General features: G+C 33.6%; 4 protein-coding genes and 1 long non-coding RNA gene across 6 annotated transcripts; 2 read left to right on the forward strand and 3 right to left on the reverse strand.

Annotated features, from left to right (window-relative positions):
• Positions 1-372: 372 nt before the first annotated feature.
• LOC123653976 lies at positions 373-797 on the reverse strand. Its single transcript, XR_006743167.1, has 2 exons — positions 668-797; positions 373-552 (listed from the first exon to the last, which is right to left on the reverse strand). It is a non-coding gene; the product is annotated as an uncharacterized LOC123653976 (long non-coding RNA).
• A 13-nt stretch (positions 798-810) lies between these two features.
• Positions 811-7,160, forward strand: LOC123653975 (UPF0545 protein C22orf39 homolog). The gene is made up of 3 exons (XM_045589942.1): positions 811-997; positions 3,548-3,712; positions 6,766-7,160. Exons 1-3 carry the CDS (start codon positions 890-892, stop codon positions 6,985-6,987), a joined length of 495 nt encoding a protein of 164 aa, XP_045445898.1. The 5' UTR covers positions 811-889; the 3' UTR covers positions 6,988-7,160.
• A 525-nt stretch (positions 7,161-7,685) lies between these two features.
• On the forward strand, positions 7,686-14,075 carry LOC123653431 (putative aldehyde dehydrogenase family 7 member A1 homolog). 2 transcript variants are annotated; one of them, XM_045589427.1, is made up of 9 exons: positions 7,686-7,856; positions 7,968-8,184; positions 8,291-8,508; positions 9,215-9,430; positions 10,328-10,507; positions 12,376-12,558; positions 13,057-13,263; positions 13,652-13,905; positions 13,942-14,075. In XM_045589427.1, exons 1-8 carry the CDS (start codon positions 7,686-7,688, stop codon positions 13,865-13,867), a joined length of 1,608 nt encoding a protein of 535 aa, XP_045445383.1. In that variant the 3' UTR covers positions 13,868-13,905; positions 13,942-14,075. The 2 variants fall into 2 exon arrangements, with proteins under 2 accessions (XP_045445383.1, XP_045445382.1); XM_045589426.1 differs by having other exon boundaries at positions 13,652-14,075.
• Positions 14,076-14,312: 237 nt separating this feature from the next.
• On the reverse strand, positions 14,313-19,198 carry LOC123653432 (rRNA N6-adenosine-methyltransferase METTL5). Its single transcript, XM_045589428.1, has 4 exons — positions 18,989-19,198; positions 18,673-18,887; positions 17,454-17,594; positions 14,313-14,466 (listed from the first exon to the last, which is right to left on the reverse strand). The coding sequence occupies exons 1-4, from the start codon at positions 19,121-19,123 to the stop codon at positions 14,322-14,324; spliced, it is 636 nt and encodes a 211-aa protein (XP_045445384.1). The 5' UTR covers positions 19,124-19,198; the 3' UTR covers positions 14,313-14,321.
• On the reverse strand, positions 19,128-19,794 carry LOC123653433 (SOSS complex subunit C homolog B). The gene is made up of 3 exons (XM_045589429.1): positions 19,654-19,794; positions 19,385-19,548; positions 19,128-19,283 (listed from the first exon to the last, which is right to left on the reverse strand). Exons 1-3 carry the CDS (start codon positions 19,682-19,684, stop codon positions 19,128-19,130), a joined length of 351 nt encoding a protein of 116 aa, XP_045445385.1. The 5' UTR covers positions 19,685-19,794.
• Between the last annotated feature and the right edge of the window lie 6,719 nt (positions 19,795-26,513).

The raw sequence follows: 26,513 nt of genomic DNA on the forward strand, positions 1-26,513 counted from the left end.
GATAGACTGAGTGCTGGAGTTAGATTCAACCCCGTGGGAGACTACGGGAGCTTGCGCTCGGTGGAGTTCGGCTTACTAGAGGTTAATTCCCGAGAATTCATGTTGAATTAAGTTTTACTCCAATCCTGACGAAATATTCACTCATAACTCCCACAACTGCATGTTTTCACCATGCCGCCATATTGCAACTGCATAGCTGACACCCGACGCCGCCCAAATATGCGTTCCATAAAATTCGCCTACAGGTACAACGCCTACGGCGCTTTTTACCTTAGTGGAAGTGGAACGACAATTTCAGCGGTTGTGATCAATGGCGTTATGGGCCGTAGGTGGAACGCGCCCTTTGTTGTTTGATAAATAAAAAACCATAACGCCTATAAATAAATGCTAATATATATATTTTTCTATTCGCATAGTTATATTAATCTTCCAATTTATTAATTGAGGAGAAATAGGTCTTACTGTTTGGCCTATTTACCTCCGCTGTTATAAATAGTCTATATTTATCGTCATCCGTCAAATAGCATTTATCCACAACTGGTGAAACAGGCCCTAAAATAAAAACCTTAGTTGAAATGTCAAAACATAACCTCAACTGTAGGTACTGGGATTTGCTACATATTATTTTAAAAACACAATTATTAACATAAAGAACTAAAATACTTACTGAGAAGTTATGTTACAGTTATTATTCCTACTTCCTTTGCAATTTTCTTTTAGCAATTATTACAACTTAATTACAAAACGGTAAAAATAATTGTGTTATGTAAGCTGGCTTTTACATCTTAAATTATTATTATTAAAAATAATATAAAAGTAAATAATTTTCAAATATGTCAATGTACATTGAATTATAAAATAATAGTATAGAAAACTTAGAAAAAAAAACATGTCTCAAAGTAACGGTGATAATATAAAACCAAACATGGAAAATGAGAATACCGAAAACAGTTCGAAAAGCGAGGAACCAACGATAGATCCTTCCGAGAAATGGCTTGTAAGACTTATATTTTATTTTTAGTGTATTTTTATGCACTATACTATTACTTATTTTTAGATTTGTTTAAATTGAGCTGTTTTTTAGATTTTGTGTCAATTACTTTGTTTTTGTTTTTAATATTTATTATGTTAATATTAATATTACGTTAAAAAAATCTATTAAATGTAGAATAAAATGCTTTTTTACTACTAACTTACAAAATACAAGAAAAGATTTTCCTTTCCTCTCATATTATTATTATTATCTTTCCTATATAGGTAATTTAAGTACTGATTTGTATAGCAGTTATCTAAATATAAAACAAACATATGAAAATTACCATTTTCATGTTTGTTTTCTTTGAAAATTTTCAACATTATTAAACAAGAATCAAAGCAAGGGTTGGCGTAAATTTTAATTACAATTTAAAAATGAGATTTAAAAATCAAAAAGAATACAGCTTTGTCATTTAAATCAATATCTATATATTAATTACTTTGCAGTCCTTGTGGCTTGGGCCTTCGGTCCCAGTTTTTATCATGTACACCTGATAGCGATCGCTACTCATAGTAGAGAATACCCTGTGTTATCCCCTAGTCGCCTCTTACGAAACCCATGGAAAGAGAGGGGTATTTTTTTGTTTTGTTTTGTTCTGGGCTCATTTTTCCGCATTTAGACACAAAGGTGGTCCGTTATGCGTGAATAGAGGGCTGACTAGTTTAGCCAGTCCAGCTCCTTCCAGAAGCTCAGAAGCCTCCTGATTCACAGGCTTCTCGGAGCATCTTTATTTCCTTAAGGATGGTAACCCGGTGTGCGGCCACTCCCTCGCATTCCAGGATTACGTTAGGCTGTTTCTTCAGCAGCCAGACAGCCCCTGCAAAGAGGGCTGTCTGTTGCATTCATAATGAATAGTTGGTGATTAAGTGCCATGTGGCTGAAAGAGAGGGGGTGGCTATATTGTTTACTGCCGTAACCACACAGCTATATTAATATGTGACAGATGAGTATGAAATTTTGCACACTTATAGTTTATATAGAGAAGGAGTGCAGAATATTTTTTTTAAATTATGCATAAAAATACATTAAATCAATAAAAAAACACGCATATATACTCTTTTGTTTATTGTTAAAGTCTGTGGTCTAATTGAAATTAGATTTTATAGATTATGGTTGAATTTTGACCAGTAGAAGCTAATTTAGTACATTGAATATATTTCAAAATAAAAATTCTTATGTTATGTTCTAATAGATATAGGTTCCAGCTGAATAATGTGGGCTTTTTGCATGTAGCTTCCAATCCTGTGAAAATGTTGGGCTAGGCAAAGTACCCAAGATGGACTTCTCCTTATTATTGGAATCTTACATAATGAAAGAACTTTAATAAGGAGATGTCTATTGACTGCTACATGTAAAGGTACTGATGGTTTGGTTCTCTTTGTTTTGTTGTTGTATGGATTAATTAGTTGTACAGCTTTCTTCAATGTTTGTATGTATTTTACATGCCTGATGATGGTCCAATAAAGGATCGAAACGTCAAATGAATTTGCAATTAGTGGTTTGATTGGCACCTTATTTCCACTTTCCTGCGAACCGTCAAAGAATAATATAATAATCTTCTTATATATAAAATTCTCGTGTCACAATGTTAGTTAAAATACTCCTCCGAAACGGCTGGACCGATTTTTATGAAATTTTGTGTGCATATTGGGTAGGTCTGAGAATTGGGCAGACGCCGCGTTGGCGCAACGGTTGATTGATTGATTTTCCACGGGCTATTCTCCGCAACTCGACGTCTTAGTGCGCCTATTTTGCGTTGGCGCAACGGTTACAGCCATGGATTTTATCTGTTGCGCTGGCGGTTGCGGGTTCGATCCCCGCACATGACAAACATTTGTATTGGTCATACAGGTGTTTGCCGTGGTCTGGGTGTTTGTGCAGGCCTTGTGGGTCTCCCCACCGTGCCTCGGAGAGCACGTTAAGCCGTCGGTCCCGGTTGTTATCATGTACACCTGATAGCGATCGTTACTCATAGTAGGGAATATATCCGCCATCCCCGCATTGGAGCAGCGTGGTGGATTAAGCTCTGATCCTTCTCCTACATGGGGAAAGAAGTGTATGCTCAGCAGTGGGATATTACAGCCTGAAGCGAGCGAGAGAATTGGCCAATATGTATTTTTCATACCCCTAAGTTATAGGGGGTTATAAAATAGATGGCAAAACAACGTTTGCGGGGTCAGCTAGCTTATCTACTATAAATATAGCTTTTAGACCAATCAGGTAGATAAACTAGATGACCCCGCAAACGTCAGGCCTATGTAAGATTAAAATTAGTTAATAAAATAGATTTAGGTATTAAAACTTTACCATATCATATTTTATATGTAATATATATTTCTTCGGTGCGAAAAAGCTAGCCCTGCGGTCACTAACCCGCCTACCCAGCGTCGTGACTATGGGCAAAACACATGAGTTGAAGTTGTTGAGTTTGAACTTGTAAGAGGCCTGTGTTCAGCATTGGACTGTGATAGGCTGATATGATGATAATGATGATGATATATTTCTTCACAGATAAGGGACTGTGATATATATGAAGATGAGTATGACGAGTGTACAAGCTTCAGGGCAAGGTTTCACCAATATTTCATATATGGCAAAACACTTGATTGCAATCAATGGAAGAAAGATTATACAAATTGTTGCAAATGGGTCAACGATAAAGATGTCAAGGCAGCTGTAAGTTAATAAAACCTTTTAACTTTTTTTTTTGTATAAAAGATAGTATAGTCATCAAAATATAATAGGTCCGTTTGACATTTTTTATCTCCTGCGTCGAGGATCCAGAAACACACACAATACACAAGCACAAACGCCCAGACAACGACAAACATCTATATGGCCAATACAAATGTCTGTCGTGAGCGGGGTTGGAACCCGCGACCGCCAACGCAACAGCCAGTGCTGTGACCGCTGCGTTAACTCGTCGTTATTGCTTCACAGGTTTCTGTCTTGGCATACAATAACATAAAAACCCTATAAAACGTAGGAAAACATAAAAGTTAGTCCGCCATTTTTAAAAGTCTGCCATATTGGATTGAAAGTAATGTTACTTTATTTTTCAAATTACTCTCAGTAAGCCCTGTCATTTGATACCCATACAGGAGGAAAGCATAAAAAACTTAACCACCGTCTTTACAAGTCTGCCATATTTGATTTAGAGTAGCGTCACTTTATTTTTCAAGTTATTCTCAGCAAGCCCTTTTATTTAATACCCATATTGTAGGAAAGCATAGAAAAGTTAGTATGCCATCATTACATGTCCGCCATATTGGATTTAGAAAAAAGTCACTATTTGTTCGAGTTACTCTCAGCAAGCACTTATTTGATACACATATTAAAGGAGTGCATTAAAATAACTACTCCACCATCTTGGGTGTGGGCTACTTTAGAATGATGTCACATAGTTATACATGAATTGTCAGTCAAACTAAACGTGTATACAAAATTTCAGCTCATTCGGTTAAAGATATATACTTCAAAATTGAGTTGTAGGATTCCACCCTAACAAACATACAGACAAGTACTTACTTACATACTTAAATACACTGCAAGTTAAATAAAAACTAAAAAAAAAACGGGTGTACCTTAGACCACATGACTGAAGTAAAACTTCTTTAGCTCCTACAGTAATATACAAAACGCAACTCTCTCCTTCTATCTTTACTAACTTACTTGTATATCTACCTCTCAACTTCCGTTCGCCTCGCCCGATCACACTTTTCGTAACGCTCTCGTCACGCATTCACCAGCTTACTCCCCAAGTCAAGCGTGCGTAAATAAGTTTTACTTCAAAAATAGATGTTCTATGCGTATTTCTGGTAAAACAAAATTATTCCATGTACTTAAAAATGAATGATGTCATTATGATATCATTATGATAAGTATTACTTTATTTTAATTAATGTTAAATAAGTTTTCTAATTCAGCCAGATAATAGTTATATATGAGAATACCAAGATAATCTTTAATCAATGACTATAGCTAAATATTTGGTTGGATCTATTTTATCAATGGTAGGATACGTACATTTTTTATATATATACATATACGAGTATAAAGATATATCTACAGGCTTATAATACCCGTGCTTTTGTTATTCCAATTTTTATTTTTGTTAGTAATCGTTTCTTGGTACCTACACTACTGCACACTTCATTAAGAAAACCAATTATTCTATCTTAGTGTCCCTAATGCAGACGTAAGTCCACCGACCAAAATAACGCTAACTTATTTGATGTCTTACATGCAAAAAGCATGCAATATACACTTACTTGCTATCTATAATATATGTACACTTATTTTCTAGTTACCGTATATGTACACTTATGACCTACTTGGCTTACTTACAATATACACTTAACCTATGTTATTATTAGTAAGTTTTTTTTAAAATCCTTAGTCCTATTTTTATAACAGTCATCAAATTCTGATTACTGTGATTACATTACACTGTGATTACAATTTACTCATAAAAATAAGTATGCTACAATTTTTTTTATAATATATTAATTACGTAGTGTTGTCTTCAAACCCCAACACTTTTTAACATTTCAAGCACACTCTCAATGACGGCGGCATCTCTGTCGTGAATCGCCATCTTGAGGCTGTGCTCGAGGATGTCTTTTTTAGAAGTTTCCGCTCTCTTCGTCACAAAGCGACCAATTGCGTCGTCACGGTCGTCGGTGTAACGGACACTTACACATTGAGCTGTGCACGGGACAGTGATGTATTTGTAGTTTTGATGATATAGCTTGAGTTTATTTATTTATTGAGTAATACATATATCTTGTCTTATTTGTGCTAAGTATCAGAAAGTTAGACCTAAACCAACTAGATACTTTTCCTAAGCCAGTTTCAGCAGTACAGAGACTTCTTTCCAAGTTTTGCCATGAAAGACTATTGCTGTGTCATCTGAATATGAATAGATCATTCTGACCATTTTCTATTTTAAAGTTACATAGGTCGTTTGTGTATATTACAAACAACGTAGGGCCTAAGACACTACCTTGTGGTACTCCGTAGGCTATTTCAAGTTCTGTACTGGTGTATTCCCCTGTTCTTACACGCTGGGTCCGACCACTCAAATAGTCCCTCATCAAATCAAGCTGATTTCCTCTAATACCAATAAGCTTTAACTTTTTTTAAAGAATGGAGGTCGATACTGTATCAAACGCTATTTTAAAGTCATGAAAGACAGTTAGCTGTTAGACACTTATTTTTACGATCAAGTTTGTTGATAGTGTGTGAAGTTAAGTCTAGAATGGCATCCTGCGTACATTTATCTTCCCCCACCCATAAAAAAAAACACTTCTAAATATAGCGAAGTCTATAAAATGTTGAATTTATTGAGATATTGAATTAGTCGATTATTAATAAATTTTTCCACACACATCACATTCCACACTAGAGATACCTGTTAAGACTAATGTCGGTCTGTAGTTATTAATTTGAGCCTTGATCCCCACTTTTATATACAGGAATTTTAATTATAGATTGTTTCAAGAATAGATAAAAAATACCTTTAGTAAAACAGAGATTTGCTAAATAAGTTAGATTGGAAATTATCAAATCTTTATTGTTTAAGAACTTTGTAAATTGCAAATATTATTCTAACCTCGCACCATATTTGTCTTTTTAAAATTTATTTCTCCATTCAATTGTATAGAACAATAACTTGAAAAATTAATGTACAATATTAATAATAACGGTTAAAAATTGTTTTCAAACAGGAGGCGTTAATTAATAGTGAAAAGGAACGTCGAATGGCAAGATTAAGAGCACACTATCAAAATGACATTTGGAAGAAGAGAGAATCACCGCCGGATGATTGGGCGAAGCCTCTGCCAGAATGGATGATAAAAAGAGATGAAAACACCTATTTAGCACAAAAAGCACGTGAAATAAGAGAGGGAAAAGATGTTGAAGCTAAAAGTTTTTGTGTGATTATGTAGAGTTATTTTTATTAGTATTATATACAGTTAAGCACACCTCAGACCTCAGCAAGCAAATAACATTACTGTTTGAACTGTTGTTATCTGTGTAAATAATAAAATACATTGACACTCTTACTGCCAGTTGTGTACAAAGTTTATTAGTAAAATAAATATTTGATAGTATGATAAAATGTGTTTAATATCGATATAACTATCAACCCTAGACCATTATTTTTCAAAAAGTAATGAAAAAAAAATACAGTCGAATTGAGAACCTCCTCCTTTTTTGGAAGTCGGTTAAAAAAATCACACGCACTGCCAGCTAATTTGAAGTCAACTATCTGATATCGATTAATGAGTTTCGGTTGTTAATTCTAAATGTGAAAAAAAATATTTTCAAGAGATTTCACATGCCTATAGGTACATACACTTTTTTTATACAAGTCACAGCATACTCTAAGTTTTTATTTGATCGTCTATATACCTAATAAATACCTGAATGTTGCCACTGTTGCATTTATACTGCTAGAAGAAAATTCTACGATATACTAAAGATTATAATAATTATACATAAATAGAAGTTATGACCCGGCAACCAATTTATCGGTAATATTGCGATAAGACGATGTACGCATTGAATTGTTCACAAACAAGATTGTTTAATCTTTGTTCGGTCGAATCAGTACAAATTTCATTAATTTAAGTCAGTCGCACTGATGAGCCGTGTACTGTGTCGTAGTATTGTAACTCTGCGTTTAAGAATGCCAATGGCGAGAAACGCTTCATCTTACCTTATAGATGACCCCAAATATTCCTTTTTGAAGGATTTGGGTTTAGACAAGAAAAATGTTGGAGTATTTAATGGAAGATGGGAGGCGAATGGTGAGGTAGGTTTTTTAAAATTATATATATTTTTTGCACTGAATTTTCAGTTCACCGCGTCAAATACTACTGTAAGAAATCGGTTGAATATAACACTTATAACATTTTTTTGTTAGATAATCCAATCCTACAGTCCGGCAAATGGAAAAATAATCGCTGAAGTGAAAGCGGCTAGCCTGGCCGACTATGAAACTTGTGCTAAAGCTGCTCAAGATGCGTGGCACTCTTGGGCGGAAATGCCAGCACCCGCAAGGGGAGAGATAGTTAGACAAATTGGGGATGCACTCAGGGAAAAATTGCAACCACTTGGGCAATTGGTTTCCTTAGAAATGGGTGAGAAAGACATTTAATTTTATTGCTTTAAACCAAAAGTTTTCAACGCGTATTCGGTATATTATAAATGAGTAAAATGTTTAATAAAAAATATTTTATTTTTCAGGAAAAATTTTACCTGAGGCTATCGGTGAAGTTGTTGAATACATACACGTTTGCGACTTAGCTCTTGGATTATCTCGCACATTACCGGGAACTATCTTCCCATCGGAGCGACCTGGCCACGTGCTCATTGAAAAATGGAACCCTTTGGGGCTTATTGGCATTATTACGGCATTCAATTTTCCAGTAGCTGTTTTCGGTTGGAATAGTGCTATTGCCATGGTAAATGTTTATTTAGTTTACTTTTCCTTGTAAGGACGTACTTAAATAGAATATACTATATTTTACTTATAATTTACTTATAGTCTTTATTAGAAGTTAAAATATTCCTTTTTCCAACAAATAAACTACCTATAACTTTTGGATTGACAGGTTGTGAATAGAAATATTTGATAGGTACGTCATAGCCTTATCGTCGATCATTTAAATAGGCCCTAAGACATATTAAAGACTTTCTTCTATAGACGTTGACCTACTTTACACAACAAATTATTGTCACTTGAATGAAGTATTTTTCCTAATTTGATTCCACCGAGTAATAAAGTCTTATCTAACACAAACTTAACTTAGTATTTTTTGAAGATAACGTTAAAATGATAAACACGTAAAATAATATCGCTCATACTGACAGTACTGTTATAATGATTAAGTAAGTGCATAATTTTATGAATGCTAACTTTTTTACGCAAGAATATAATACCCATATAATGCTACCCATATAAGCTTAAAATGTCGTGTACCAATAATTTAATTGAGGGTTTCAGATTTACATGTTTTACAATTTGTTAATATCACCTAGATTTTCACCTAAATATAATTATCGTTGCACACGGTTACTGATTAAAAAATATTTGTATTTTTGTAATTTCACTTCGATGTGGCTATAGGTACGGTGAAACATTCAAGTCTAAAATAAAACTTAATTTAGGTTTGCGGCGATGTAAGCGTATGGAAACCATCAGACACCACGCCTCTCACGGCGGTGGCTGTCACTAAGATAGTAGAAAGTGTGCTCGTCAAGAACAATATCCCAGGAGCGGTAGCAGCGCTTTGTGTGGGCGGTAAAGACATCGGACAGACGCTCGTTAAGGACCACAGGATGAAACTTGTGTCGTTTACTGGAAGCACGGCCGTGGGACAGGAGGTAACGCAAAAATTACATTAAACATTACGGTAACAGTCCAGCAGTAGGTACTTTCGAAAATCGACTACGATCTTAACATTAATCAAAACTATATTTTTTTTTATTAATGATTAACAAATGTAGATAACAACATTATATCTATCAGTAAGTATATCCGAAAATTATGACTAGAATATTATTTTCAAAAAGTACATCATATAATATGGACAAAGTACGAAGCAAGGGTACCTATTTTTAACCGACTTCCAAAAAAGGAGGAGGTTCTCAATTCAACTGTATTTTTTTTTTATTTTTTTTATGTATGTTACATCAGAACTTTTGACCGGGTAGACCGATTTCGACAAATTTTGTTTTAATCGAAAGGTGGTGTGTGCCAATTGGTCCCATTTAAATTTATTTGAGATCTAACAACTACTTTTCGAGTTATATCTAATAATGCGTTTTTACTTGACGCTTTTTTCGTCGACCCACGTTGTATTATACCGCATAACTTGCTACTGGATGTACCGATTTTGATAATTCTTTTTTTGTTGGAAAGAGGATATTCCTAGTTTGGTACCATGATAAGGAAACCAGGATCTGATGATGGGATCCCAAAGAAATCGAGGGAAACTCTCGAAAATCCGCAATAACTTTTTACTGGGTGTACCGATTTTGATAATTTTTAATTTAATCGAAAGCTGATGTTTATCATGTGGTCACATATAAATTTTATTGAGATCTAATAACTAGTTTTTGAGTAATCTTTGATAATGCGTAGTTACTTGACTATTTTTTCGTCGATCTACGTTGTATTACTTGTCGATGTAATTGAAGTCGGTTTTTTTTTCGTTTGTGAGCAAACACAATTATTTTGGAATTTCTTTGCAAGTCTTAATAAAAGTAAATATTGTAAAGGTGGGAGTGGAAGTCCAAAGGCGTTTCGGACGTCACTTGCTGGAGTTGGGCGGTAACAACGCGATCATCGTGAACTCGGACGCGAACGTCGATCTGTTATTGAACGCAGCTCTCTTCGCGTGCGCCGGGACTGCGGGCCAGCGCTGCACTACAACACGCAGACTACTCATACACGAGAAAGTAAGTAAATATTTAAACCACGTTCCTAAAATTCTTAGTTTCACGTATTTTTAAGTTTTGGTATGGATTAACTGATGCTAATAAATGAATAAACGCCTCATATTCAATGGTCCCCACTAGAGTTTGTATATATATACTACTTTATATCTATAACTCTTTGACAAAGCCGCACATAGACTATTTGATAGAGATCTGGGGATCAGCTGCTAAAACTAACCTTAACACTCTTCAAGTCGCTCAAAACAGACTGGTTAAATTACTATTTCATTACGATTTCCTAACACCTTCATCTAAAATATATAAAGATACGAAAATACTTAACATTGAACAATCATACAAATACTATTCTTGCATACTTATAAGAAAAATGATAAATAAAGACGTACAGCTGACGTATACTTAGCACTTTAACTTTTACTAAAAAGAAAAATATACAAACAAAAATGTTGAGAAGTTCTAATGACCTAGTTCTACGCCCACCGAGAACAAATTACGTGATAAGGAACATTACACGTGAAAGTGTACAAATATATAATAAAATGCCCACAGTTATTAAAGAAGCTAAAAGTATCCTGAAGTTTAAAAAATTACTAAAAAATTATTTACAAAATCTTAAAATATAATAAAAACAATTATCACAACTACAAACAAAAATTAACATCTAGAATAATAAGTAGAAGTAATAACGTGAAAGAAAAAAAATAATAATAAAGAAATAGGTTGCAAAACAATAAAAAAACATCAAATTTATACATTAAAAAAATATATCGTCAAAGTATCAAAATAAAATTCTTTGTCTGCAAAAAAAATAGATATAAAAAAAGTCAATTTAATATTATTTATATAGATATATTTAAAAGATCCTCACTTAAAATAATAGATCAAAGTAATAACGTTAAAATTACTAGGAAATAGGTTACAAAATCTCAATAAAAAATAAAGTAATTAATAAATAAAAACCTTAATTATATAATTTTAAAATTACACACATAAATATATATTTCGCCTGGCCGCATCTAGTTAAACATTTGAAGATCTATGTATTTCGTGTTTCGTCGCTTGCTGTTTTTGTTACTTTTTTTTTACTACATAGTCAACGGTCTTACCATCGATGTAATGCGTTTCTACCCACTTTTTTGTTTTTTGTGACGATATTGTATATTGAACTATTGTATATTACCGACACGCTCGGCTAGAATTATTGTAAACTTATAGCTATTTAAAAATGTATTTTTTCTAATGTATTTCTCATATAAGTGAATTGTTAATTCTTATGAGAATACATATCTTTGACCTGATATATACCTTTTTAATACACCAGCACAAATGCCTACACCAGTTTATTTTGCTGATACAAATGTTAGCCATGAGCGAGAATCGAATCCGCGACCGTCAGAACTATAGCGAAAATTGTAACCATTGCGCCTACGTGTCATCAAATAATAAGTTACTTTAGATGTTGCAGAGGAAAACGGGGAATTGAAAATTAAAGACAAGAAAAAGATATCAAAATTGCAATTAAGTTTTTCATATCAACTACAATAAGTCTATGCTGATATTTATAAGACGTACTACAATTTTAAAACGTTTTAATTTACTTATATTACTTATATTGCATTCAATAGGCTCCGAAATTACTGAATTGATTTGAAATTCTTTCACTCTTGGGAAGCTACACTATGCGCGGGTGACATAGAATATGTTACATTTTCAAAAAAAATAGTTTTTTTTTAATCTTTGTTAAATGCTGGTAAGATGGTATATACATCATAATGAGTTACTTGTAAGCTTCAGAATATATAGTAAGTATACACACAAAAAAAAACTTGCTATAGTTAATATAGACTAATTTAATAATTCTCTATCAGCTGTTCGATGAAGTGGTATCAAAATTAAAAAAGGCATACGCGAGTGTTCTACCCAAGATCGGTGATCCACTTCTTAGCGAGACCTTGATTGGACCGCTCCACACACCGGCCGCTGTCGACGTCTACAAGAAGACCGTCGCTGAGGCCGTCAAGTTGGGGGGAACGATCGAGTTCGGAGGAAAAGTAAGACTTTTTTGTTTGTACAATTCCCTACCGCTTCACTTTTTCTTTGCCTTTATGTCCTATGCCCAAAGGTTGTCTGGAAGAAATCGCTCTTAGCGATAAGACCGCGTTTGTACATCTTTCTTTTCATGTATCACTTTTGTTTTAATGTTTCTTTGTGGTGTACAATAAAGAGTATTTATTATTACTACTTTTATTGAAGCTTTATTTAAAGTGATCTTTGTGGCTTCGTGTGTGGACACCAGCGCTATTATTTAAAACTAAAAAAGATTTTTTCGTCGATTTATTTTATGATAGGTTCAAATCAGCTACAGTCTCAGTAAGTAGGTATATAGATATAACACGTACACATCTGTAATTTATATTTCACACTTATATACAACACGACTACGTTATTATTTCATACCTACGTCCAATATCAAAAGTGTGCAATGAATTAATCTGTTGACTATGCTTCTTTAGCAAAGATAATTTTAATCGAAGTATTCCACATTCCAGGTAATAGAACGCGAAGGTTTTTTCGTGGAGCCGACAATAATTACAGGGTTGCCACATGATAGCCCTCTTGTGATGTCCGAATGTTTCGCGCCGATCGTCTACTGCATTAAAATTCCCGATTTGGATACCGGCATCCAGTACAACAATGAAGTCGAACAAGGCCTGTCTTCCAGTCTCTTTACCGAGAATTTAGCTGATGTGTTTAAGGTAACTTTAATCCAATCGCGATCTAAACTTATCTTGACCTAACCAATATTGTACCTACACTCAAAACAATACGGAGCTACCTACTGGGGCCTATCGTAAAATTTGAACCATTTAATAACCTGCTTAAATACAAACACTACATAATAATAATAAAAAAATACAATCGAATTGAGAACCTCCTCCTTTTTTGGAAGGCGGTTAAAAACAGATTTGTATTGTTTGAAACGATTACGGTAACATAAACACTTAGGTAAACAAGAATTATAGTTATGTACATAGAGGTTAATAAAAAAAGTTCGGGAAATTTACCATAAAAAAAATCTACATCGCGTTTTATTTGTATGCAAAATTAGTCAGTGCAATAATATAATAATTTCTCCTGTCACAGTGGATAGGGCCACACGGCTCAGACTGTGGTATCGTGAACGTGAACATCCCTACTAACGGCGCAGAGGTTGGTGGAGCGTTCGGTGGTGAGAAGGCAACAGGGGGAGGTCGCGAGTGTGGCTCCGACAGTTGGAAGAACTACATGCGCCGCGCCACCGTCACCGTCAACTACTCGGGTACCATTAAACTGGCGCAGAACATCCGCTTCGGAGACTAATATTATCCATCAGAACTACACCATTATCATAACTATATTAAATGAGATATATAAATGCAGAGCCAATGTTAGACTAATTTTACATGATTCTGTAACATTCTATAGTTGTAAACAATATTGTGTAATCTGTGCCTAATGAACGATTTCTCTATCGTGCACTGCACTATAAATTATAACAACGCTATAGAATTCCATACATATATTCATATTTTATCGAACAATCATTATTATATAAGTGAATTGACCGTAACAATCATTATTATGAGTGGAAATTATAATGTAGTAAACTGAAAGATTGATGAAGACTGATAATTAAAATAAACATTCTTTGTACAAAAAGTTGTTTTATTTTTCCCAAATACTAATATTTACATTTTACGGTCCATTAAAATATGCTTAATTTTAATTTCATGTTGATATAAAAAAAATAGAAACATAAAACCACTTTTGAATGTCAATGATGTATCCTCCATAGGTCGACTGCAATGTCTCTACTTTGTTGTTTATGGAATTTGTACGTTGCTGGTAAATTATATCGAAGTTTAGCAATCACACTTCCTTTTACTTCCCATTCCTTAACTTTCTTTTGTATATGTGATCTGTAAAGACCGAAAGGTTAAGAATGCATAACAAAATTACTGATATAATGAAAAAGGTAAAAAACAGTTTCATGAAAAACGCGATTCAAGCCACGAAAAAAAAAAATGGGACGTTTATGGACCTAATGCAGTGTCAGTTAGAGTAGCATAAAATTGGTTTAAGCGTTTTCAGTCAGGAAATTTTAATGCCAAAGATTGATTTCACACTGGTTGCTCAGTTACAGATTTGACGACATTTTTGAAAAAGTGGAGCTAGATCAAGTACATTTGAGTTCTTACTATATAGTTGTAGATCTCAAAATTGACCATAAAACAGTTTTGACCCATTTGAATAAGGCTAAAAAAAAAAAAAAATTGTGTTTGCAGACAAACGAAAAAAAAACCGACTTCAATTACATCGACGAGTAATACAACGTGGATCGACGAAAAAATAGTCAAGTAACTACGCGTTATCAAAGATTACTCAAAAAGTAGTTATCAGATCTCAATAAAATTTATATGTGACCACGTGACAAACATCAGCTTTCGATTAAATTAAAAATTATTAAAATCGGTACACCCAGTAAAAAGTTATTGCGGATTTTCAAGAGTTTCCCTCGATTTCTTTGGGACCCCATCATCAGATCCTGGTTTCCTTATCATAGTACTAAGCTAGGGATATTTTCTTTCCAACAAAAAAAGAATTATCAAAATCGGTACAGCCAGTAAAAAGTTATTGCGGATTTTCGAGAATTTCCCTTGATTTCTCAAGGATCCCATTATCAGATCCTGGTTTCCTTATCATGGTACTAAACTAGAGATATCTTCTGTCCAACAAAAAAAGAATTATCAAAATCGGTACAACCAGTAGAAAGTTATGCGGTATCATACAACGTAGGTCGACGAAAAAAGCGTCAAGTAAAAACGCATTATTAGATATAACTCGAAAAGTAGTTGTTAGATCTCAAATAAATTTAAATGGGACCAATTGGCACACACCGCCTTTCGATTAAAAAAAAATTTGTCGAAATCGGTCCACACGGTCAAAAGTTCTGATGTAACATACATAAAAAAAAAAATACAGTCGAATTGAGACCCTCCTCCTTTTTTGGAAGTCGGTTAAAAAAACAAGATACATGAGTAGCACATAAAGTCACTGAAAAAAACCTAAAGGATAGTAGGGTTGGATTTAGAATCGTTTGACATGAATTTTAACAGGAGGGTCTGGTAGGGGGGAGGGGAGTCTCTCTTACTCCCCCATACCACTCGCAATACAAAGTAATACACCATTCTTGAAAAACAAAAAAAAAATTCCATAGACGTAAGCTTAAAATTAGACCGTTTATCTACATAATTTTGTTCCATAACATATCCGGCGCGCCGGAAGCCCTTCACCCTCTCACGCACGCTTGCAACGAACGCAATGATCATTTTTGGTGTGGTCTTTCATCACGACATCGACCGACACACATACGTCTTTAGTCACTCAACAAAATTAAGAGCTTGTGACTGGGCAGTCTTCATGTATCCACCGTATAGCCCTGGTCCTGCATTCTCAGATTTCCATCTGTTTAAGTTAAGAGGCTCCCCCTTCTCAATGACCTTGAGCATTTAGACTTTGCCACACCCCACCCACCCGCACTTCACCTGATCAGTATTACGTAAAGGTTATTAAACTCGGCCATCTACCGGCTCTAGCTTGTACTACTAGGACATGCGATCGATCCGTTTCCTATACCAAGAGCTTGCGTACACGTTGTGATCATCCATAATTATTATTTAATTTTCTTCTTGTCTTGTCGATCATTTAGGCTATAACATTATATTAATTACTAGTTGTTACTTGTTGTTCAGTTCGCAGTTATAAAATAAATAAATTTCTAAAATAAAAGTAGCCTAAGTTACTCCTTACTCTATCAGCTATCTGCCAGTGAAAGTCCCGTCAGAATCGGTCTAGCCATTTCAGAGATTAGGCGGAACAAACAGACATACAGACAGACAAAAATTGTCAAAATGCTATTTTTGTGTATGTATCGTGTATACATCCATATGAATTTAGTAAAAAGCGGTTATTTTAATATTAAAAACAGCCGCTCCAATTTTATTCTATTATCGGCTCGGTGAAGATCGACTTTAGGTTCGGATCTTAGACCACAAACTAAGCAGCTTTACACAGCTCAAAATTAATAATTTAAATTATTTTTTTATTTGAAGTAAATACAATTGCAAAATTCAACAGTAAGTCTGTCTGCCTGTTACATTTTCATGCCTATCTTGGATTAAAAAAAGTAAATAGATTTGCGCGTAAGCAAGAGCAGCGTGCGATGACGAGCGACACAAGTTCCCCGTACAAAGGCCTCTGGCCGTCTGCCGCGGGCCGCCTGTCGCCCGGCAAATAACCAGAAATTATATTTTTACGATTTTCTAATAAAATACTGCACTTAATAAAAAACCCTTCTGTAGAAATATTAAGTACAGGATTCTTAATTAATAAAAAAAATATTCACTATTGTAAGTAGTAAAATTAGAAAGCCTATACGATTTTTGTACGCGAAAGGAGGTCCAGGTAAACAATTATTTCTCTTTAATTAGAGAGTTTTATAAAATTATCTTACAGTCACATTAATAAACTGAATCCGAGTTACAACATATATTTATTTGATATTTTTAACGTAACTTTAACGTATACTTTATAGCACATGAAAACTGCCGAAATTGTCTGGGATCCCCTTAACATCAAGAGAGGACTGTCAAAACTACTTTTCGCGGTTTTTTAATTAGAAGTCCCAAAATTTCTCCAATCAATATGGAGAAAGAGATGGATGTTACAGGCTGAATCGTGATGCTCTAGAGAAATTCTGAGACATGCTATTTCCTCCAATTGGTCTTGAAATAGCATGAAAATTAAGAACCAACCTCGTCCTATTTAAATGAAACGTTCTTTTGATATTAATTATAAAACATTCTAGTATAGTATAGTACTGAATTGGATTCTGAGAAAATATTACCTTGTCGTTGATTTGTGTAAAGAGTAAACACTGTCACATGAGAGATCCAAGCCCATCCGTAGAAACTTTATATCTATACCAGCATTGTTTTTTGTACCAAACGGTGGGTTCATTAATACCGAGTCAAAATAATTTTCCCACCTGAAATAAAAGTGGTATAAAATATATTTGTTCTTAATTTATTATTCGTAACTTGTTTTAATTGTAATTGCCTATAAATAGATGAGTATAGTGAGAGGATTTTCTGTATATTTTTTGTATCTTTTTTTATCATATGGTGGCGAGCTTATATATAAATAATATTATTGAAAATAATTTTGTTCATTATATTCCTAAACCAGCAATGCTCTGCGGTTACACCCGCGTTAAATTGAGGGAAAAAATAGTCTATAGAATATTTATTCCTGAGATTAGTATGTTTAAACAAACAAACAAACTTTACAGCTTTATAATAAATGTATAGACTTCTTCATAAAAATTGTATTTAAAAGAAAACGTTTGGTCATTTTATATCTATCTGGGCGGTAGAAAAAAATGAGGAAAATATTTGCCATATGTCCCGACACAAAGCGAAAGATGACAAAAGGTAGTTGCACCAAGTGCAATAAATCATTGTACAGAGAGCACTAACTTGGCATAATATGTCACAAATGTATTAATTGCTAGATTTTTACCATTTTTTATTTATTATATTAGTTTATTAGATTTCTTATTATTAATATTTAAAGATTTTTTCACATATTACTTACATTTTAAATTACTAATAGAAGAATTTTAAAAATGCAATTATTATGATTTCCCATTAAAAATAAAAGTTTATGTCAACTAGATAATAATAATAATAAATATAGCTCATTAATAATAAAAAATAAATATAAACAAGTTGAATTTATATAAAACCCATTAATTCCTTTTATGAAATACCATAGTTGAAACTATGAAGGTTCATAATCTAGGGTTAAATAGTATTAAATTAAAAATATTTCCTTTGTGTGGATTAAAAGTTTTTGGTGTCAGTTATTTATTCATTGATATGTGAATTTCTATCTCCGGTAAAATATTTAAAATAAAATAATAAGAAAAAAAAGTCTTATGACTTTGTCTCAAAAAGAATCCAACATTCAAAACATATTTCTACCCTCAATTGTTTAAACTATATGTTGGTGAATAGAACACTTTAATTAAAAGTGCATAATTATAACTATTTTAATAAACTTACCTACAAACTTTAGAATTCAGAAAATCACACTGAACAGCATCAACACCAGAAATCTCCATGTCCTCAACATTTTTCTGCAATGCTTGTAAGGCACTGTCATCTATATCCATTGCTACGACTATTCCTGCCCCCAACAGTGATGCTCCAATAGCCAATATGCCAGGACCACATCCAGCATCTAGTACTAATTTATTCTCTATGGCTTCATAATGTGTCTAAAAGGAGTAAGTTTAAACATAATATAGTAATTATATAATCTATTTTATTCTTAAGTTTATTTTTTAATCACATAAGAATAAAAGAACATAATATTAACCTGTATGGTGTAAAGAGCCATAGCAGCTATGTGTGCTGGTGTTTCATATTGCTCAAGTTCAATTTTAGGTTTTGAAAATCCTGATAGGGTGCCTAAATGACCCTCCAGAGTTTTTAGTTTCATAGGAGCAGACATATTTTCACTTGTTGTCAAATCTCGGTAAAACTGGTAGTATCTGATTACCAAATGAGGAGTCTTGAGAAACAAAGAAACCACAAGATGTTGCGTTAGCGTGTTGCAAAGCAGCTCGATGACTTGTATTGACAATATTGGCTTCGGGTAACTGTGGGAAACCCTACAAAAACAAATAATAATTGTGGTTTAAGAAAATAAGAGGAGAAAATATATCTGTGATATTAAAGTAGTTGTATTAGTTTTTAACCATTAATTACTTACAGCAGTAGCGGATAGTGGAGGAATAGAGCACATAGGCAGTTGGCTTACAGGATTGGGTTGAGTCAGGGAGATAGTGGTGGCAGTGAGAGGCGCCACAGCTCCCTGCTTCAACAGCATCTGCTTTTTAAGCTGAAGTTCTTCTAGTATCTTTCTGTTAGTTAACTCTTTAAAGAAAATTACTAATATAAATCACTTGACTAATATTAATTTCAATTCTTCTATTATTTCATATTTTATAGGTAAAGAAAACAATGCTAGGCTATACCAACCTCTTTGTGCATTAGGCTGAGGAAACGCCATCTAATACGATAGAACTGTAAACACGTTATAAAACAAATCATGTAACATAAACTAATAGAGTCTCACACTTAAGTAATAAATCGATGAACACAAAAATCTCTACTAGATTTACGTTTCAAAGCCCTTACCTACAAAGCTTACCTACTAATTTCTTATTTAGAGACAATTTTTTAAAGCCTTTCAAAGCCTTTTGTCAAGTTGACTTTAAAAGCAGTGTTGCCAACAAATCATAATTAATTTTGCTAAGTGCTTTAATATAATAACAAAAAAATATGAAGGGGTCAGGGGAAAAATAGCTTTTGACGCATTTTTATTTTTTTTCAACTAGCAATACAGCATGAATTGATATTACCGTCTCTCATAACGTCTCTATGTTCTTCCAAAAAAAAAAAAAAAAACACGGCATTAACATCTATAGTCACTGAGTTATCCAGTGAAAGTGCATTTTCAAATTACAGAACACAATGCGACTCAGTGGTGTACAATGCTAAATTTTGCTGTGTAATTGGAACGTGAATTGGTTTTCAAATGCACCTAAAAAAATCAAGACGACTTTACTTTGAATTAAGTACTAACTATAACATATATAAATGCCAACTTAAAAAAATTCTTAATTTTAGCCACTGAGTTGGTATCGATTACACGCACGCACACGAAAGCACTACTTTTAACTTTTTGAGAGTGCTCAATTGCGCGAAGCGTTGTTGTAGTTGGCACTTTCAATGTTGAGCATTATGCCGCATAATGCGCTTGAGTGCTGTAATTAGAAAATCACCAAAGTATATAAGACCGTGCTTTGAAATGACGGTAATAGATTGCAAGGAATGTTGCCATGCATTTCTACGAGTTTGATCATGGAGCTTTATGCTCCATGAGTTTGATCAACTTATAATCTATATAAATAATAATTGTGTTTGCTCGCAAACGAAAAAAAAAACGACTTCAATTACATCGAAGAGTAATACAACGTAGATCGACGAAAAAATAGTCAAGTAACTACGCGTTATCAAAGATTACTCAAAAAGTGGTAATCAGATCTCGATAAAATTTATATGTGACCACATGATAAACGTCGGCTTTCGATTAAATTAAAAATTATCAAAATCAATACACCCAGTAAAAAGTTATTGCGGATTTTTGAGAGTTTCCCTCGATTTCTCTGGGATCCCATCATCAGATCCTAGTTTCCTTATCATGGTATCAAACTAGGGATATTCCCTTTCCAATAAAAAAAAATTATCAAAATCGGTACATCCAGTAGAAAGTTATGCGGTATAACACAACGTAGGTCGACGAAAAAAGCGTCAAGTAAAAACGCATTATTAGATATAACTCGAAAAGTAGTTGTTAGATCTCAAATAAATTTAAATGAGACCAATTGGCACACACCACCTTTCGATTAAAAAAAAATTGTCGAAATCGGTCCACCCGGTCAAAAGTTCTGATGTAACATATATAAAAAAAATACAGTCGAATTGTGTACCTCCTCCTTTTTTGGAAGTCGGTTAAAAATGAATGTTGCTAAGCGCATAACTCGAGAATGGCTCACCGAATTCCGTTAATTTATGTTTTTATATGTTCCGTCAGTTCCAGGTAAAGTTTTTATAACAAAAAAAAAGTCATCACTCGGAAAACGTTACATTTATTTTACTACTAGCGACCCGCCCCGGCTTCGCATGGCTGCAAAGCTGATCATCACTTCAGCCTATCGCAGTCCTCTGCTGGATATAGGCTTTCACAAGTTCGCACCAAAAATGGAATGAACTCATTGTGTGTGTTACCCATAGTCACCACGCTGGGCAGGCGGGTTGGTGACCGCAGGGCTGACTTTGTCGCACCGAAGACGCTGCTGCTCGTCTTTTTGCCTGTGTATTTCAAAGCCAGCAGTTGGATGGTTATCCCGCTATCGGTCGGCTTTTTAAGTCCCAAGGTGGTTGTGGAACTGTGTTATCCTTTAATCGCCTCTTACGACACCCAATGGAAGAGAGGGGTTGGCTATATGTTTTACTGGCGTAACCACAGAGCTAATTCAGCAATAGCAATGCTGATACTAGATATAAATAAATATTTCCAATTTAAGCGCAAAAAAATGTGTTTATTTACGGCATCACATTAGAAACCTCTAAAACTATCAGTGTTCCTCTACTCTATTAAGTATATCTATGTATGATACATATAAACCTTCATCTAGAATATCTCTATTTACTTAAGAAAACCACATCAAAATCTGTGACATAGTTTTAAAGATCTAAGGATACAGACAGCAGGAAGCGACTTTATTTTATACTATGTATTGATTAACTATTGACAGAACGAAGTCTGTCCGGGTAGCTAGTAATAATAATAAATACTTACAACATACACACACGGCCATCTGTTCCTAAAGTAAAGAACTTAATGGTTGTGTTATAGGTAACAGCCGACTGGCATAGCTACATATATTTTTTTTTGTTTCGGTAAACATACATATAAATAGTACATATATAAATAAAATATATATTACACCCAGACTCGGGGTGGAATCGTACCCACGACCCCCGGAGCAGAAGGCGGTCACTGTAATACAAACGGCGCCAACAGGCTAGTCAGGCATTATACTTATTATTATATATTATCTTAGCCATTTATAAATAAGAAGTAGAATATATTTTTATATAAATAACCTTTAAAAGGTTTCGTGACTCGGCGATGGATAACTGTTCTTAAATATGTACTACGCTGTTAAATTATCACAGAACTCTGCAATTAGCTTTTGTCAGTAAAAACTTTTCCACCCTTGTTCAAAACCGTTAATTCATTTAACTACGGTTATCTTGGTATTCGTCATGCAGCTTATAACGATTCCTTTATATTTTTTCAATTTTAAATGTATTTAGCCATTTAAAAACTTCAATGAGAATGAAAGAATAATAAATTAGGGAATGGATTTTTAAAATGGCATATCCTAGCAGTACAATAAAATTTAGGTTTGATATAAGCTGGTCTAATTTATGGTTGTCTTAACTTTTTAGAATCGTTATTCTTATAATTACTACACTATCCGTGCCCGCGACTTCGTACGCGTGGAATTTAACAAAGTTATTTTTTCGTTTCGCAGAGTTATAAATTCTTAAAATAAAATTAAGTTACTCCGTATTACGTGTGTACGTATCTGTAGTGGAAGTCCCGTCAAAATCGGTCCAGCCGTTTCAGAGATTAGCCGGAACAAACAGACAGACACAAAAATTATAAAAAATGTTATTTTGACATATGTACCGTGTACACATACATATGAATTTAGTTAAAAGCATTATTTTAATATTACAAACAGTCACTGCAATTTTATTTGTTTGTATGTATAGATTTATATAGATGTAGAGATAAAATACAAAAAAAATTATAAACCGTGAATTTTGAAGCATTGAGAAATAAAATAACACATTTATATAAAAGCATTTATTTTAAAACAATGTATGTAATATACTTTCTGATTCTTGGCAAAACAGTCTCAGATAAGCAAGTCAACATTTGGCCTCTATTAAGAATAAACATAAGACAATAACATGCTCTGCCACAACTCACAAAAATATCAAACTGAATTATTAGATAAATAACAATATAAATGGGTCATAATATAAAATTATCTCTGTCTATTTTGCAGTTAGTGTTGCATCTTGGTTGAGCAATTTTAATTTGTTTACTGTTGTAAACTATTCTAAATTAACGAGAATTAACATTACTAGAATTGACTCACAATATCAGCAATATATAAAAAAACCATCTACCATTGCTTAATAATAATCTTCACAGATGCAGACGTTACAGTCCACAATGAGTTTGTGGTATTGTAATATGATAAAATTTGAGAATAAATGCACAACAAAAATAGAATTCAAGTTGCCTTTGTCTTTTATAATTATAAAAATATTTATATAACAATTTAGAAATTATCATAACAGTTTCCCTATAAACAATTTGGAATAATATTGCACGAGCTCAGAGCTAAATCATCATGTGCATCATTATTAATATAAATACTATAAATATAGCAACAAACCAACACAACTCTTCATATATTACACTTATGACTTGAAACACGACTCGACCATAGGACGACAACTGACTATATATTATGGACCACGGTAAATATTTATTAGAAGCAAGGGAATACAACTCATTGCCCTTCAAATTCTATTTGTATATATTTCTTATTAATATCTTTACAAATAACATCAACAAACCCTGTGTTGTTGTCGACCTATATACATCATAATTAAACAATATAGTTGCTTTAACATAGAATTATTAATATATAAAATTTATAATAACAATCACAAAACGAGTCAATTTAGTATATAGTGTAAATAATAGTAACTAATTAAAATCAGTATTTTTTCGATAAACGATATAAAAATTAAAACTAGCACAAAAACAACTATATTATCTAATTTTCCTTCAAACCCTAGTGTTGATTTGTTAGAAAATATTACTTTCACAGCACAGGAACAAACACATTCTGGACTAAATAAAAATCTGAAAATGATAACAACATTTTTTTAAAGACTAGCACTTAATTTTGGCACAACACTGACCTCTCGGTGCAGTGGCATCTATGTTGTTCTTCTTATATACATAATTCATTTAGATTAGTGTATTGCTCAGTGAAAATATACTTAATAAAATATAATTTTTTTAACAAGGGCTCCACAAACATTTTCCGACATACATTCAGTTTGGGAACTTTCTCGTTCTAATAATTACGTATTGCAAGCAAAAATAAGCCGTAGAATTTTACTAACATTTGTGCCCAATGTGTCATGTTCGATGTATTCATTTCTTACTCATTTACAAAACCTTAAACAGTGATTGATTTTATCATTCACCGCAAACATGGACAGCTGCCATTACAATCATAAAATGCAAAATAATGTATATTTTAGTAAAAAAAAAAAAATTATAAATAATAATAAAAAAACTTATTTGAGTAAATAAATTCTCTGTTCCATTGCTCATTCAGTGCTTATAAAACAGAGTGTAAAAATAATAAAGTCGAATCGAAGAGAACGATTAATAACTACCCTGTAGGTGAGGTGGTTTGGCATTTATGATTTAGTATCCGATGCAAACATTCCCTCGACACATCCTCGACCGTACAAACTGGCTCTCCTTATTTTTACACCCTGCCACAGTGAGTATTATACCGCAACAACATTCTTATATCCGAACCGTACATACCTAACTCTTTCCCTGTATAAATATATTATTATAGTCTTGTAAAAGAAACCTTTTAACCTCATAGGTCATTAACACTACGCGAGAAATTACAAGAGCATTAGGATACGACATATTGCTACGAGTTAACTTATCATTTGGCACTAAATTAACATATTGCATCTCGAGCATTCGTCACATAAGTATTTATACTTAATATTCTCGATAAAATTTTTCATTTTACTATAATAATTATAATTAAACTTCATTTTTAAAAATTTTCTAACGATTGGGCCGACCATTAATTTCTACTAGAACGTACGAACAGAGTTCAAAAGGAAAATTATAATGCATTTCATTGAGCAAATCAGACGTGCCATCTCCTATCCGTCACGATCCCGAGAAGAAACGGGGCGGGATGGCGATACGTAATAGTAGAAGAAATAATATAGTAGAAGAAATGATAGACAAGACTTTCGGCAAGTAAAATTTGGCAAAATTGAGCATTTAAAAGACCAATCGGCATCGTAAAACATTACAAGTAGCGATGCGCGGCCACTACGATAGAATACCTAACTCTGGTAACTGGAACTCGTCTGCGCCCCGACAAGCAGATATCTGAGTATTTGTTCGACGTGTCCGAGGCGCTGCGACTTACAACTATCTGAGTATCATTGTTGCCTATTATTTGTTATGACGAGTAGCTACACAATGTCGCGTTAACTTTAGCCTAATAAAATATTAAAAGCGAATATTTATAAAAAGAACGAACGAATGGTCTTCCGTCGTATTAAAGGTAATATCTGCTTGTACCTACACATAATAAACACGACTAAATAGTACAAAATTTCGTAAAATAACATTTGATATGAAGTTTCATATGTGACAAGTAATCATTATGAGGATTCGATCATCGTTCAAAAGAACTATATAAATGATCATGGACTTTAGAGAATTCAGTTATTTACTAACTACTTTTATAACAACTCGGTTAAAATAGTATTTAAAAATTAAAAAATCTTTCATCTTCATTATCAAATAATAGTTATTGCTTAGTTGATATGATAAATACATCCCTGTGCAGATGTGCGATGCGCGCCCCTCGGGCGCTAACCGTTACGTTATCTCTTATAAGTATTTAAAAATATGACTCCTTTATAACCATCACGATCACAGCACTCCGAAGACTTTTCGATTTCCGACCCGACTCACTCCAAAATAAATTCTCTTTTACATTATATCTATAGAACGAAATGACTATATAATATATCTATGTTAGTTCTAAAATTATGCCATTTTGATATATTCACTTTGCGATTGCAACGGTCCCTCGTTCGGCACTCAAGTGCCTCGTGTTCAGATTTATACCTTAAAGAAAAAAAAGAAATGACTAATTGTAAACGAAGGATGTGGCCGACCGACCGATACGGACGAGAGGGTTCAGAAGGAAGCGGCAGTGTTTCGCGAAAATTCGTGCAAATAGAACCTAACTACAGAACATGTCTTAGGAACCTGATAAATTATCGCTAGAGCTTCGATCGCGACTCCGGCGCAATAGAAAAATATCACCTAAATAAATACGACCCTGGCGGCGGGTGCGTCGTGCGGGTTCTCTTTTTGGTACAAAACTGCTCCGGCA

The sequence above is a fragment of the Melitaea cinxia genome, chromosome 5, assembly GCF_905220565.1.
Source record: "Melitaea cinxia chromosome 5, ilMelCinx1.1, whole genome shotgun sequence".
Taxonomy (NCBI): domain Eukaryota; kingdom Metazoa; phylum Arthropoda; class Insecta; order Lepidoptera; family Nymphalidae; genus Melitaea; species Melitaea cinxia.